The sequence below is a fragment of the Anguilla anguilla genome, chromosome 9 (genome assembly GCF_013347855.1).
Source record: "Anguilla anguilla isolate fAngAng1 chromosome 9, fAngAng1.pri, whole genome shotgun sequence".
Classification (NCBI taxonomy): Eukaryota; Metazoa; Chordata; class Actinopteri; order Anguilliformes; family Anguillidae; genus Anguilla; species Anguilla anguilla.
The window spans coordinates 25,885,173-25,899,426 of record NC_049209.1 but is presented as its reverse complement, the minus strand read 5'-3'; the positions used below and the strand labels follow the sequence as shown (position 1 = coordinate 25,899,426).

General features: G+C 49.0%; 1 protein-coding gene across 1 annotated transcript; it reads left to right on the top strand.

Annotated features, from left to right (window-relative positions):
* The first annotated feature begins 327 nt into the window (after positions 1-327).
* heatr6 (HEAT repeat containing 6) lies at positions 328-13,382 on the top strand. Its single transcript, XM_035431686.1, has 20 exons — positions 328-871; positions 1,210-1,317; positions 1,596-1,736; positions 2,070-2,185; positions 2,902-3,016; positions 3,177-3,278; positions 3,654-3,797; positions 3,933-4,222; positions 4,785-4,962; positions 5,397-5,603; positions 6,164-6,263; positions 6,715-7,091; positions 8,150-8,272; positions 8,548-8,634; positions 9,498-9,632; positions 9,976-10,098; positions 10,472-10,596; positions 10,941-11,037; positions 11,344-11,548; positions 12,304-13,382. Exons 1-20 carry the CDS (start codon positions 548-550, stop codon positions 12,867-12,869), a joined length of 3,663 nt encoding a protein of 1,220 aa, XP_035287577.1. The 5' UTR covers positions 328-547; the 3' UTR covers positions 12,870-13,382.
* The last annotated feature ends 872 nt before the right edge of the window (positions 13,383-14,254 follow it).

Genomic DNA, 14,254 nt, shown 5'->3' with positions numbered 1-14,254 from the left:
TTCAGCGACTCCGTTTATCAAACCGCCACATCGCCCCCAGAATTTGACCACACTTCTTTTACGCTGACTCGAAAGAAACAGAGTAGCCACGCGTGTATGTGTGATATAGGAATTTATGCCATAATGACTGGTAGTTATGTATTTACAGGATTTGACAGGATAGACTGATTTTTTTATTTTTAACACTAGTGAGTGTGTGCGAAAAACCCTGTACACTACTTCACATTGTATTGTATTGTATTTAGTAAATTATCATGGGCACAGAAGGTATCCGAAGTCCAGCTGTTCCTTAACCAAAACACATGACCTCAGACCAGCTATATCTCAATTAAACCTTTATTCATTGCTATAATATTTCTCGAACATTGTATATTGCATTCCTCGTGGTGGGCATGGAAAGCGAAATAGTTAAATAATTACTTACTTAATAAGCTTGTAATGGCAAACAAGCAGACTTAACACACAAACACACAGGTCACCGTATGGAGCTTGAAACGGAGATCGTGCGTAAGAGGAAGGACACCTCAAGTCACACTCCTGACCCAGGATGTGGATTTGTGTTTCCATAGCAAAGCCCACTTTCAGTAAAAAAATGGCCGCCGGTGCAGCGTTTTCTCCGGCTGGAAGCCGTGAGGTGCCGCCCGTCCACGGCCCCGAGTTTCTGTCCGTGAACAGTCCTGACGACGCCTTAAATGCAACGCAAATGGCACCGGGCAATGCTGGCGTACAGTTCAGCCGCTGTTATTCTAAGCTTTGTTCGCTCAGACCCTCCGACAATGCCAGTTTTAAAACTGAACTAAACCTTCTGTTCGATCAGTTAATCTCAGAAAACTATAACACCACCTACTCAAACTGCAACATTGGACCGGAGGTAAGTGAAATCTCATGTACGTGGTAAACCCACAGTTTAATTATGATGATGGTTAGTTAGCTGGTTATACTAATTTCTGAAGAGGTCTAAGTGAACCTGGAGGATAATGGGTTGTTGTGATATTGTCATGTAGATAACTTGTTGCCGTTTTATTACTTTAACAACCCATTATTACGTTTACTGTCCTCCTGAAGTGGATAGTTAGCCACAGGAATTCTGTATTCGAGTTATCCAAGTAGCTATCTAGCTAATTTACCAGTCCAACCACCGCATGGCAGTGTATAATTTAGGTGCACGCTACACTGTGACTGATGGAGTACGTGATGTCAACTTGTCAGGATGTGTGCGCACTGCTCGTCCAAGCCAGCAGACTGGTGCACATCAGTCAAGAGCACCTTGTCATCAAACTTTGCCAACTTGTCCATCACCTCCTTATCCGGCTTCAGGTAACGTTGAATGTGTTGTGCGGGCATTCTTAACAGAATTATTGTGATTAAGTAAAACATACTGCTAGTTTCTGTTCCAGTTGTTAAAATACAAATGACAAATAACTTTAAAAATGTGTAATGTAAATGTGTCATGTAAATTCTATATTTGTACTGCTGAAGGTGCTGATGGTAGATTTTCAGTACAGCGGTCTAGTTTGGCTGGTCTCTGCACTGATTTAGCATATGGGATGGTAGTTTTGGTGGGTTTTAGAGACCTGTGTGTGGGGTGTCTGCAGGTAATCGTAGATGAGCAGAGTTTGGACTCGCTGGTGTCCTACTCCATTCGGGCTCTGCAGGCCTGCAGCTCCTGGACCCACGCTGAGATCTTACAGGCGCTGGCCGCTCTTGTGTATGCCAACGGCCCCAAATGCCAGAGGGTAATAATGCACAGATATCAGCCGTTCACGCCTTTTTCTTGGTTTCCCTTATCTTGTTTTGTGCTAAACCTTCCAATGTGACATACATTTAGCCATAGGTGCAGAGTGGTCAGTAATAGGACTTTATATGTTTTTAATCAACTTGTTTAATTCCTAAAGTTAAATTGTGTGTCAGCAAATATTGCTGGCATAAATGCACTTTTGGAATCAGAGCTTTTGAAGAATCCCAAGTTGCAGTCGGCGGGTTGTCACATATTCATGTTTTTCTGTGTGCTCGTGTGCGGTATGTTTTCTTACCGCTAATGCACTGTTCCTCTCCTTCAAACTCCTCAGCACCTCCCAGACTTGCTGGGCCATGGAGGACTCCTGCTGCGGAACAGTGGCCCCAGCCAGCTCGACGTGGAGCTCAGACGTGCAGCTGTGCACTGCATGGCTAACCTGTGCCTTGGGTGAGCTTCCCCACACTCTTTGTGTGTGTGAGGTGCCCAGGGGTTATTTCAGAATTTAATACAGGACAGTATGCTTTGAAACTAGACTGTATGCATTGGAATACATGTATTGGTTGTAAACAGCCTGGTATAAATTAACAGCCTGGTACTGTATACCTTATTCAGGGTGGATATAGCTTTGCTGTATAAATAACAAAAGTCTAAATTCAAGGCTTACTTTTATAATAAATTTGTTTTATGAACTCAAAAGATAATGTGCTCGCTGTAGTCTAAAAACAACATTGTGGGGTGAAATATTTTGTCATTTTGAACCTCAATGAGCACTTTATTCACCTTAAACATTTTTTTAAATCAAGTTGTTTATAAAATTGTTTATGAAATTTACTTTGAACTTTTTGGAAGATAGTGTGTTTTGACAGTATACTTTCCTCCATCCCAATAGTATCTCCATCCACACTGCATGCTGCTCTTTGTATGTTCTTGAAGCAAAGGCATTTCTTTCTTTATTTAATTAATGCACACACATTGTTGGTCTGCATAGGTCAAGTCCCAGTGAAATGTAGCCCATAATTGTACACAATGAAGGTCAAATGAATGATGCAGGCTCTCAGATTAAAATTTTAGATGTTGACAGGACATTCATTCTTATAATGTTAGGAAAATCTAGTATTCCACACTGTGTCTTTGTATAATATGGTCTTCTGATCTCTTGTCAGGACTCCTGGCCAACCGTGCCTGGACGAGCCCTACAGAACTATCTGCTTCAGAACGTTCCTTGAGATGATACAATCTCCCAAGCCGTCCAATGTAGATGACATCATCTTTTGCACAGTCAGTGACGTGGCCACACATTCTCATCCCTGGCATTGTTATTCCTGTGCGCTGTGTGTCATGTAGACTTGCTTGCTTAGGGGCTTGCACCGCTTGCTTGCTTTCATTCTGCAAATCCGCAGTATATGTGAGGATTCTGACTGTCATGTTTCTTTCTCAGCTATTGCAGAATGCCCTAAAGGGGATGCAGTACTTTCTGAATGGAGGGAAGGGGAAACTTGAGGCAGATGGACAGCTTGGTTCCCTACTGGCTGTGCTCAAGGTACCCATAATGCAACTCACAACCTTTGTGGCAGTAGATTTTCATGTAGTTGATTACTTTAACTCATTAATTTATTTTGAAAGGTCATAATACCAGTTTAATAATTGAAATCTACTTTGAAAACCTCAGGTAATGAAGCCTTTGGTCTGTAGTTGGAACTTCTGGTTGTATATATTTGCTTGTAGTTGGTCAAAGGATAGACTCTTTACATTTCTGTTCTCAAACTACAGAAAGTAAAAGTGGTATTACTATATACAGCTCATATCTGATGCTGCAGCCATTCCTGTTTATTTGTGGAAGTTTCTTATTAATATGTTTCTTGGAAAATGTATGTCTGAAAGTGGCACTCATTAACACCATCATGCCTTCTTGTAGAAGTACATGTTCTTTGGGTTACCGGGGATGAATTTGGAGATGCCTGCAGTTCTGTACCCCGCACCACTCCCCCAGTATGAGGGTGTCGCTACCACCAAGCCGGAGCCATCACGGGACACACAAACCCAGAACAAGCCTTCAGGGGTACGTGTCCACTTCTTAGAGAAGGGTGGCTTCTGAGGGTGGGATGTGGGTGTTGAAGCATCTCCTGGCGGAATTGGTTGTCAATCAGAGGGCCTGGGGGCTGTGTCAATGTCTAATGTCAGCTCCTTTCCCCAGAATAAGAAGCGTAAGCCAGGCGGGCGAAGCAAGAAGACCAAGCCAAAGGGGAGGAGGGAGGAGGAAGGAGAGGGGGAGGGGAGAGAGATGGAGACGGGGCCTGGGTTGGGTCTGGCAAAGGCAGGCGGAGGAGACTCTCAAAGCCATTGGTCACAGACCACCACCCCCACCTCCCCTGGACGCTCCCTTCACCCAGGATCCCCTTTCCCCTCCCTGTACCCCTCCTGGAAGAGGAGCAGCTCAGACTCTGAGTTCTCTGATCCTGAAGGGGGGTTGCAGAGCAAGCTTAGGTACTGAGACGACCAAAACGTTAATCATCAAGCCATTTGCTTCCTGTAAACCACCTTTGTTTCGAGACCGCACCAGTTTAATTTGGTGTTACCCAAAGCTTTGCGTAGACTTAACCCAATAACCCTAACTTCAGCAGTATGGTGATGTAGTTAAGTCTGATTGCTTGAGATTTCATTGATTGATTGTTCTCCAAGTTTAGCATGTGGTACTCGGTCATTGTTGTGGAATAATTGTTGGATTTTTCTGCCATTTGTAAACAAAAATCAAGAAACCGCATGCTGACTTACTTTATTTAGCTTCAAATAGTCTATGTGAAATAGTTAACATTAAATTCAGAAACTCAACTTGGTAGTGAGCTAATTTACATCTATAGATTGAGAACAATTGTCTAGATGTTCTGTGCACATTGATAGCTGTGGGTTAGCGTAAGTGTAAGGGTTAGACTATCGTTAGGGTTCTGTGGACATTGATGGCTGTGGGTTAGCGTAAGTGTTGTGCGCACATTGATAGCTGTGGGTTAGTGTAAGGGTTAAGCTAGCTGTCTCTGTTTGGCTCCTGTAGGCTGTACCAGGCCCGTGTGAGGCAGGGGGCGCTGCACTGTTTCCTGTCGGTGGTGAAGTGTGTAGAGAAGAGGGTTCTGTACGGATACTGGTCCTCGTTCGTCCCCGACGCCCCTGGGATTGGTGGGCCGCCTCCCCTCACCCTGCTCACCATCGTCCTTAAGGACCCCTCTCCTAAGGTCAGTACTGTAGTCGCATCTTACCATACGGACAGTACTGCTGTAGAATCGTATCATTCGGTCAGTACTGCTGTATCATTCCCTCCTAAGGTCAGTACTGGAGCAGCATTCTCTCCTTGGGTCTGTACTGCTGGGGCTACTGTAAAACTCATCTCTGCTGTACATATTTATGCTGAATGCTGAGCTAATTAATTAGGGCCCAGCCATGATTTTGTGGGTCCCCATTCACATGACAAGGGCTCCAGAATCAAATAGGATATGGCACTCATTCATTTAAAATGAGCCTGTTGCTGTCTGTGTATAATTTCTTAAGGTCGTATCTTAAGGTTAGCCCTGGGCCTGCCGTGTGCCTCATTATTTGCATAAGTGTGTAGCAGTATTGATGTACATGCTAACTTTTTTGGACCTTTGTCCCCGATCTTCTGGCCCCTCAGGTGCGTGCGGGGGCCCTGCAGTCGCTGTCGGCCCTGCTGGAGGGCTCCCGGCAGTTCTTGTCGGCGGCGGAGGACACCGGGGCCCCACGCCAGGCCTTCACGCCCTTCTCTGCCACGCTGGCGGCCAGTCTGAGGGAGCTGCACCGCGGCCTGCTGCTGGCGCTGATGGCCGAGTCCTCCTCTCAGACCCTCACTCAGGTCATCAAGGTATTACTGCATCTGGCATGCGCCCACACATAGTCGTACAGGCACACACGCAAGCACACACACACACACACACACACGTACACGTACACGTACAAGCACACGTGCACTCGCACACACAAACACGCATATAGACACCAAGCGCACGCACTCACACACTCATACGCATACACACACATGCATGCATATACGCACACTTGCACGTATGCACACGTACACGTTACGACTTCACAAAGTACTGAATTTGGCAGTAAAGGGGAAGTTTCTTTTCATTACTGATGGTTCTGTGTCACTGGTACAGTTCCTTCAGTTAAAAAGAATGTAATGGCTCACAAAGAAATGTGCACCCCTCACATTGTGTGGTGTGTCTACAGCCTATTGAAATATTAAAACACGCATTTAAAAATGATCCCTGATTTTGCACCATGTTCTTCAGAAGATTCAGTTTTAAGCATAGCTGGGCGATATGGTCATACCCGGTACAGTGTTTGATAACGTCATGGTGATTCACAGTGCGATGCTCTCATTGGCTCTTCCGGTTATGTGCTACCCTTTCTCCGCAGTGCCTGGCCCATCTGGTGTCCAGTGTGCCGTACGGCCGCCTCCGGCCCGGCCTGCTCAGCCCCCTGTGGAAGCAGATTCGGCCCTACGTTCGGCACAGAGGTGAGGGTTCTGGTCTGGGACACCCGCCTCCCCTCCGGCCTCCTCCGTTTCAGTTCCGGCTCATTTCACAAAAATACATTGCCCCTTTGTGAGCGCGACTCCAATCTCAGCTCTCTGGCTGCAATCAGTGTTTAGTACATCACAGCTGTACTAAACACTGTTTCCCATAGTGCTTTGGGTGCCTGGCTGTACTCTTGCTGAAGGGATGCTGTGAAAGCAGTGCCCCAGTAGAAAGACACTTCCTCTCACGTGAGCTAAGTTGGGCCACAAATCTGAAAGATCCTTCATTCAACCTCCTTACCTGGAGCAAGTGGTGGTTTGCCCAGAGATCTGTAGTGATGAAGGGAAGAGGGCATTTGATTGGGCAGGACAGGAGTCAGATTGGGCGGAGTCTGAAATGCAACCCATCGCTTATTAACCTCTTCTCTTCCCGAACCCCGCCCTCGGGCAGACGTGAACGTGCGGGTGTCGAGCCTCACCCTGCTGGGGGCCATCCTCTCCACTCAGGCGCCCCTCCCCGAGGTCCAGCTGCTCCTGCGGCAGCCCGGAAACTACAGGGGAGCGGGCGAGGGGGGCGGGAGCGAGGGGGCCACGCCCCAGGAGCCGCTGAGCTGGAGGAACACCCCCAGGAGGGACCGCTGCCCGCCTTCCCCCGGGGCCCTGGCGGAGGGGGACGCCGGGGGCCCACCGGCAGAGCCCTGCTGGCTGCTGCAGCTGTGCGTGTCGTTGGTCACGCTGCCCCGCGAGGACCCCTACTCCGACAGCGACAAGGGCACCGGCTCCTCGGGCTCCCTGGAACCCTCCCCGGTCCGGCTGGAGGCCCTACAGGTGAGAGGAGAAGCAGAGCCTCGATATTGACTAACAGGGGCAGAGAAATAGTTACTGCGTTTGAAAAGAGTTTGAAAACTGAAGACAGTAATAACATGAACCTTTATTCCTTTCACAACTTTGTTTAATGAAAGTGCTCTGCAAGCTTGCTCAGAAAATAAAGGTCAAGGTAAATTTGTGGCAGATAATGGGGTGTATTTTTTTTACACTGAGAGTTGTCGAAGCGTGGAACAGCTTGCGAGGTCATGGAGTAGAGACAGGGACGCTAATGGTGTTCAGACATGCAGTGGTAGATACTCCAGTCTGCAGATAAATGAGGGGTATAGATGGGTGGAGTGTCCTGGTCTTACTTTATTATATACAAAAGCCAAGCAATCGCCCTTGGAAGTGGGCAGTACTCTTTCTCGTGGTCAGGTGCTGGCGGTTATATTACATTTATTTGACAGCCGCTTTTATCCAAAGCCACGTACAACAAGTGCATACCAAAGGTCATTGGAACAACTACAAAGCACAGGTTCGATAAGAGGTACAATACTCATTATGTAACAGTTATCCAAAGCCATGAACACATTAAGTCCATTTCACGCAGTAAGCATAGGCTAGGTCAAAAAGTTATGGTAAGTCAAACTAGGAGGCGTGACGAGGAGCTACAACATCAAGATAACGATAAGTGCAATAGAAGTGTTGGATGAAAGTGCTAGAGGAACAAGATGGAAGGATACAAGTCATAAGAGCAATCCTAGATTGAGAGTGCCCTATAGAGTAGTGATAGTCCAGGTACAGTCTGAAGAGATGCGTCTTCAGACCACAGCAGAAAATAGGCAGGGACTGAGTGGTTCATAGAGAAATGTGCACTGTCGGTTGTCTGACCGTTGTGGTCTTTAAGTCACACAGAGTGTGTTTGTGCTCCGGTGCTGGCGGTTGTGGTCTGTCAGTCACACAGTGTGTGTTCGTGCTCAGGTTCTGGCGGTTGTGGTCTGTCAGTCACACAGTGTGTGTTCATGCTCAGGTTCTGGCGGTTGTGGTCTGTCAGTCACACAGTGTGTCTGTGTGCTCAGGTGCTGGCTCACCTGGTGAAGGGCTACTTCACGCTGGTGCAGGGGTCCCTGCTGGAGCTGGCCGAGGTTAGCGCCCGCTGCCTCAGAGAGCCTGACCCGTCTGTACAGCTGCACGGGGCCAAGGTGAGACTGCTCTGCAGTACACACGTATGCACATGCACATGCACACGCACACGCACGTACACACACATACACATGTATGCACATGCACATGCACGTATACACGCGCGCGCACACACACACACACACACATGCACACGCTCTTACACACGCGCACGCACACACACAGACACCTCTGAGACACACTCACAGGCACACGCTCCTCTCACACACGTATACATGCACACAGACACACTCCTGTCAGGCAGCACAGTTTACAAGCTCGCGTGTGTTCTCAGCTCCTGGAGGAGCTGGGTTCCGGAATCATCCAGCAGCACAGAGCTGACTCCAGCGTGCCGCAGAGCTGCAGGGTGCCCCTGGGACAGGTGAGTCAGAGCTGGGCTCCGCTGCCGCCCGTCCGTCCGTCCGTCCGTCTGTCCATTTGCCCCCGCGCCCGGTGTACAGCTGCAGGCCACGCCCCCGCTCATTCTCTGCTGAAGAGCTGTTTCTCTCACAGTGTGGTGCGTTTTTATTCATTTACAGTGTTTTTGCCCACCAAAGCCTTTATTCTCCTTGTCTTGTTTTTGCAAACGTACCACACAGATCGTACTGTATGTGTGTGACACTGAGTGTGTGGGTCGGTTGTGATGGTACTGCATGTATGACTGTGTGTGGTTCTGAATGCGGGGGTCTGTTCTGATGGTACTGCGTGTATGACTGTGTGTGGTTCTGAATGCGTGGGTCTGTTGTGATGGTACTGTGTATGTGGCCGTGTGTGTTTCTGAATGCGTGGGTCTGTTGTGATGGTACTGTGTATGTGACCGTGTGTGTTTCTGAATGCGTGGGTCTGTTCTGATGGTACTGTGTACTGTGTATTTGACCGTGTGTGTTTCTGAATGTGTGAGTCATTTTTGATGGTACTGTGTGTATGACCGTGTGTGGTTGTGTATGTGTGGGTCTGTTGTGATGGTACTGTGTGTGTGACCGTGTGTGGTTCTGTATGTGTGCGTTAGTTTTAATGGTACTGTGTGTATGACCGTGTGTTGGTTCTGTATGTGTGCGTTAGTTGTGATGGTATAGTGTGTATGACCGTGTGTGGTTCTGTATGTGTGCGTTAGTTTTAATGGTACTGTGTGTATGACCGTGTATGGTTGTGTATGTGTGCGTTAGTTTTGATGGTTGTGTGTGTATGACCGTGTGTGGTTGTGTATGTGTGACTCAGTGCTGATTGGAGTGCTCTGTGCTGCAGGTGGTTCAGTTCTGGTCAGAGGTGCTGAGTGGGCCGCTGACCGGAGCTCTGCAGAGCGAGAAGCACCCCACCCTGCAGACCAGCGCCTGTGATACCCTGTCCTCCATCCTGCCCCAGGCCTTCAGCCAGCTGCCGGTCAGAGCGCTAGCATACACACACATATACACACTTATAATCACACACATATACACACACACGTACATACATGCATACACGCATACACACACATATACACACTTATAATCACACACATATACACACACACAAACGTACATACATGCATACACGCACACACATACTCTGACATGAACACACACATACGGGTATACACCCACGCGCATAGACACACATATACATATATACACACACACAGATGACATATAAACATGTGCACATGCACACTTACACACACACATACACACGCACGCACACAGAACTGACAGTCCCATTAGAAATGTGCGCTTGTGTGTTGCTGCAGGATAAGAGCCAAATGCTGTGTCTGACCGTACTGCTGGGCCTGACGTACAGTGAGAACTCTCTGGTGAAAGCAGCAGCAGTCAGAGCCTTGGGGGTCTACATCCTGTTCCCCAGCCTCCGGGAGGTACGGCCATTTTACCTGCATTTTACCTGCATTAGCACTGCTACATGTACAACTTCACACCTCACACATAACTGACCTGATCCAGGTAAAAGAAGTGTGAAAAATGTAGTTCTTTGGTGCTTAGATCAGGGGTTTTTAAGTCTCAAATCAGCAATTAATTCACAGCCACAAAGTCGGGAGTGGTGAGTTTACACTGGAGGAAACTGCTGGAATTGAGTCATGAAATGCTGAGTAACAATGAAAACAGTTGGCATTGCGGTCCCCCAGGACCCAGGTAGCAGACACCTGCCCGAAATTTCCTGATCTTCTCTCTCTCTCTGTCTCTCTCTCTGACTCTCTCCCTCTTGCTGCCTCTCTCTCTCCCCCTGTGCAGGACGTCATGTTTGTGGCTGACACGGCCAACGCCATCCTCACCTGCCTGGATGACCGCTCGCCCAACGTGCGTGCCAAGGCGGCCTGGTCGCTAGGAAACCTGACGGACACGCTCACCATCAACATGTTAGTGCCCGTGCGCACGTGCGCTCATCTCCCCGCCTATCATAATCTCCGGACACGCCCCCTGCGTTACAGTACTTTCATGTGTCAGGAGCACTTATAACGCACAGAGCCAGAGGCGTTGCCTGCCCCTGTTCTCACATAGAACCTGATACATACATAATTACCTGCCTGTGATCTCTGGCTCTTCCACACACACACAGCAGAGTACGGGGCTCAGTTCTGATTTTCAAAAGGGGAAATGAGTCGACAATTTTGTGTCCTGAATTGAAAGGGACCTGAGCCCAAACCCTGGGGTGTAGATGGTCCTGGTGCTGACCGTGTCCTCTGCCCCCCTCTTCGCTTAGGGAATCTCCGGGACGGGACTTCCAGGAGGAGTTCTCCGACCTGCTGCTGCTGAAGATGCTGTGTTCGGCCACCCGAGCCTCGGGGGACAAGGACAGGGTGAGTGACGGCGGGAGCCATTCACGAGCTCAAGGAGCTTTTCTCCAGCAAGTTTTTATGCTGCCAATTTTCATATCATTTAGAATTGCCACTCAATCAGTCAATCAGTCAATCTTTATTGTGCCCTTGATTGATTGCAGCCGTGCTAAAACAGGTCTGCAGGAGTACACATATAATAAGACTAGATTCCATTCAGTTATTACCATTTCAAATGAGAACTCTCAGAGCAGTCGTACTTCTCAGCCCATGTCCAAAGGCGCTCTCTGAATGGCTGAGAGTCGTGCTGCGGTCCCGCCCCCTCCTCAGGTGAAGAGCAACGCGGGACGAGCATTGGGGAACCTGCTGCACTTCCTGCAGCCGGCCCACCTGGCCCGGCCCGGGTTCGAGCAGCCGCTGGAGGAGGCCGTGCGGGCGCTCATCGGCACGGTGCGCGGCGACGCCACCATGAAGGTGCGCTGGAACGCCTGCTACGCCCTGGGGAACGCCTTCAGGAACCCCGCCCTCCCTCTCGGTGAGCGTGACAGGCCCCGCCCCCCGGTCCCGCCTCCGCCTCGGCAGCCTTGTCAGTTACTCAATCGTTTATTTGATATTGTGTTTTTTGGGAGACTACGTGAGCTACGTCTGCCTACTGCACTCTGTATCTTTGATCCAAAAGTTTTACAGTGGTGCAGTATGGGAGGGAAGCTCAGAGTTTGTATATATAGCTGTTTATAGCAAGAATTACACAAGAATAATTGGGTGAGAAACCGGCATACAGACCGGCCCTCCAGGAATTCTTCCTGCTTTAATCGGCATTTCTTTAAAGACACTGAACCGGCAAAAGGAATCTTGACAGGAAGCTTTGCAGAAAAGCCTTTAAATTATTCACACCCCTTAATTTTCATATTTTATCTGGCTTGGCTGAACACAGTTAACCCCCTAATATTGAATTAGCTCAAATTAAATGATTTGATTCAGTTTGATCAGTGATTCAGGAAGCTGTATTAGGGGGTGGTATGAGAGAAAAAATAAAGTCACACTCACAGACACACACACAGACACACAAACGCATACATAATTTACATATTTGTCCAATACATTTCACAGCAGACCTGGGACTAAAATCCCCACAAAAAGCATGCAGAATCTCCCCCAGGAGCATGAAGGAAGAAGCCATTGGAGGAAACAGACCGATCCTTCTCTGGCGTTGGCTCTGTAATTAGTGCCCATCACTGTCAATCCCCTGGGGTTACGCCGCCTTTACGTGTTTTCCCGCCTGTTTCCCAGGCTCCGCCCCCTGGACGGCGGACGCGTACTCGGCCCTGTGCAGCGCGGTCACTTCCTGCCGGAACTTCAAGGTGAGGATCAAGTCGGCGGCGGCCCTGTCGGCGCCGGCCGCGCGCGATCGCTACGGCGACGCGGCGCAGTTCCGGGAGGTGTGGCGGGCCCTGTCCCAGGCGCTGGAGCGGAGCGAGGAGGCCGAGGACTTCCTGGAGTACCGCTACTGCGCCAGCCTGCGCGCCCAGCTCTGCCGCGCCCTCATGCACCTGCTGTCCCTCTGCCAGCCGCCCGACCTGCCCGCGCTCGCCGCCTCCCTGGCGGGGGAGCCCGGGGAGGCCGTTCAGGGCCACCTGGTGCGCTACCACACGGGCGGCGGGGAGGGGGAGGAGGCCGGGGACTGTCCCGACCCGGCGGAGAGGCGGAGGGAGCTGGGGGCGACGCTCGACCAGCTTAAAGGCCTGCCTGCGGGCTCGCCCGATGCCCGGGACGCCCGGGACGCCCTCAGCGCCGTGGTGGGCTTCCTGGAGGACGTGCTGAAGAGGTGCGAAGAGCTGAAAGAGCCTTCAGCCTGAGCGCTTGCACAAACCGCACAGCCATGGGGCTCCGCGCAGGCAGGGCACCGCTAATGTGCTAACGTGCTAACATGCCTATGTGCTAACGTGCCCTGGCCAGGAGCCAGTGAGGCTCTGCGGGATGCGGGATTCTGGACAGTAAACAGCAGTCCTGCAGTCCTAATGGAGTGTTTTAATGATAAAATTTTCAATTTAATGAAAAAGTAAAGAATCCTCTCAATTAATTAAATTCAGGTAAGACCTGAGGAGTGTCTACCACTAGTTCATACTGATTCCTGTGGACTAGACTCTCACAGTTCTTCCATTCCTATTTGTCATATGTTCCATTCTGGCTGAATGAACTTCCTCCATCTTATGTTAGAGCTGGATGATGATGTGCACACTAGCTTTAATGAACCACACAGAACCAGGATACAGGAAAACCCTTAGGCTCGGAGTGCACAAACAAGGAATAGGTTTTTATCATTTGCGTCCCTCTTCCTGCTGTTATTAAAAAATTTGAACTTTGAAAAATGTTGGTTTGCAGAAATTTGTGATGCACATCTTGACCAGCAGGCGGTGGTAAATGACCAAATATATTGGAACACAGATTTTACATCTGTGGGAGTGAGAAACAAACAGTCTGGTGCCATTCCCTTTCTACAAAGACGTTCTGCACAGTGAGCCTAAATATTGAAGTCATAGTGACCCCCTTTTATTTCACAGACCCATCAATGCTGATGCCAGCCCTTCCAGTGTTGGTAGAAATTTTACAGAGGGAGAGGCTGCTTGTCTCTTCTGAGATGGTCTGAGCATGGGTGCATCCTTACAGCACAGATGGTGCTGTAAATGTTTATTGAAGCACAAATATCACATTTAAAAATGGATCTTTAATGTCCATTTTTAGGTTTTGAAAAAATGTAAATTTTGCTCAAAGACTTCATTAAAGAACAAAATAAAATGAAAATGTGAGACAAAGAGTAAATAATCAATGAGACTAATACCGTCTCATGTATTAGTAATGCTGTGACAGGTGGACCAGCAATACTTCACCGATGGGTAGCTGCGTACATGAGAAAGAAAATGAGTTATGAAATAAGAGTGCCACTCATAACAAGAAAACAGACCAGCTGGCGAGCAGCGAGCAGGGTGGGAAACCGAGATGGCGATAAGATGGCGAGACAAAGAGCGGGGGAGTGAGAGATGAGCAGGCTGCTGACGCCTCGGCGAAGCCTGGCTGTCTGCACCGCCATTGAGAAACACTTGAGAAATGCGGCAGGTTATCTAGGCCAGTGGTAACCGACCCCGTTCCTGGAGATCTGCCATCCTGTTTGTTTTCATTTCAATCCTAATTTGACATACTCGGTTCTACTAATTAGCTGCTCAAAAAAGACCTCTAGCTGTCG

Excerpts from the sequence above, each read along its gene's own strand:
- heatr6 (XM_035431686.1), top strand. The coding sequence starts at position 548 with ATGTGGATTTGTGTTTCCATAGCAAAGCCCACTTTCAGTAAAAAAATG. Across the intron at positions 872-1,209 it reads ACTGCAACATTGGACCGGAG|GATGTGTGCGCACTGCTCGT; the intron begins GTAAGTGAAATC and ends TCAACTTGTCAG. Across the intron at positions 8,635-9,497 it reads GCAGGGTGCCCCTGGGACAG|GTGGTTCAGTTCTGGTCAGA; the intron begins GTGAGTCAGAGC and ends TCTGTGCTGCAG.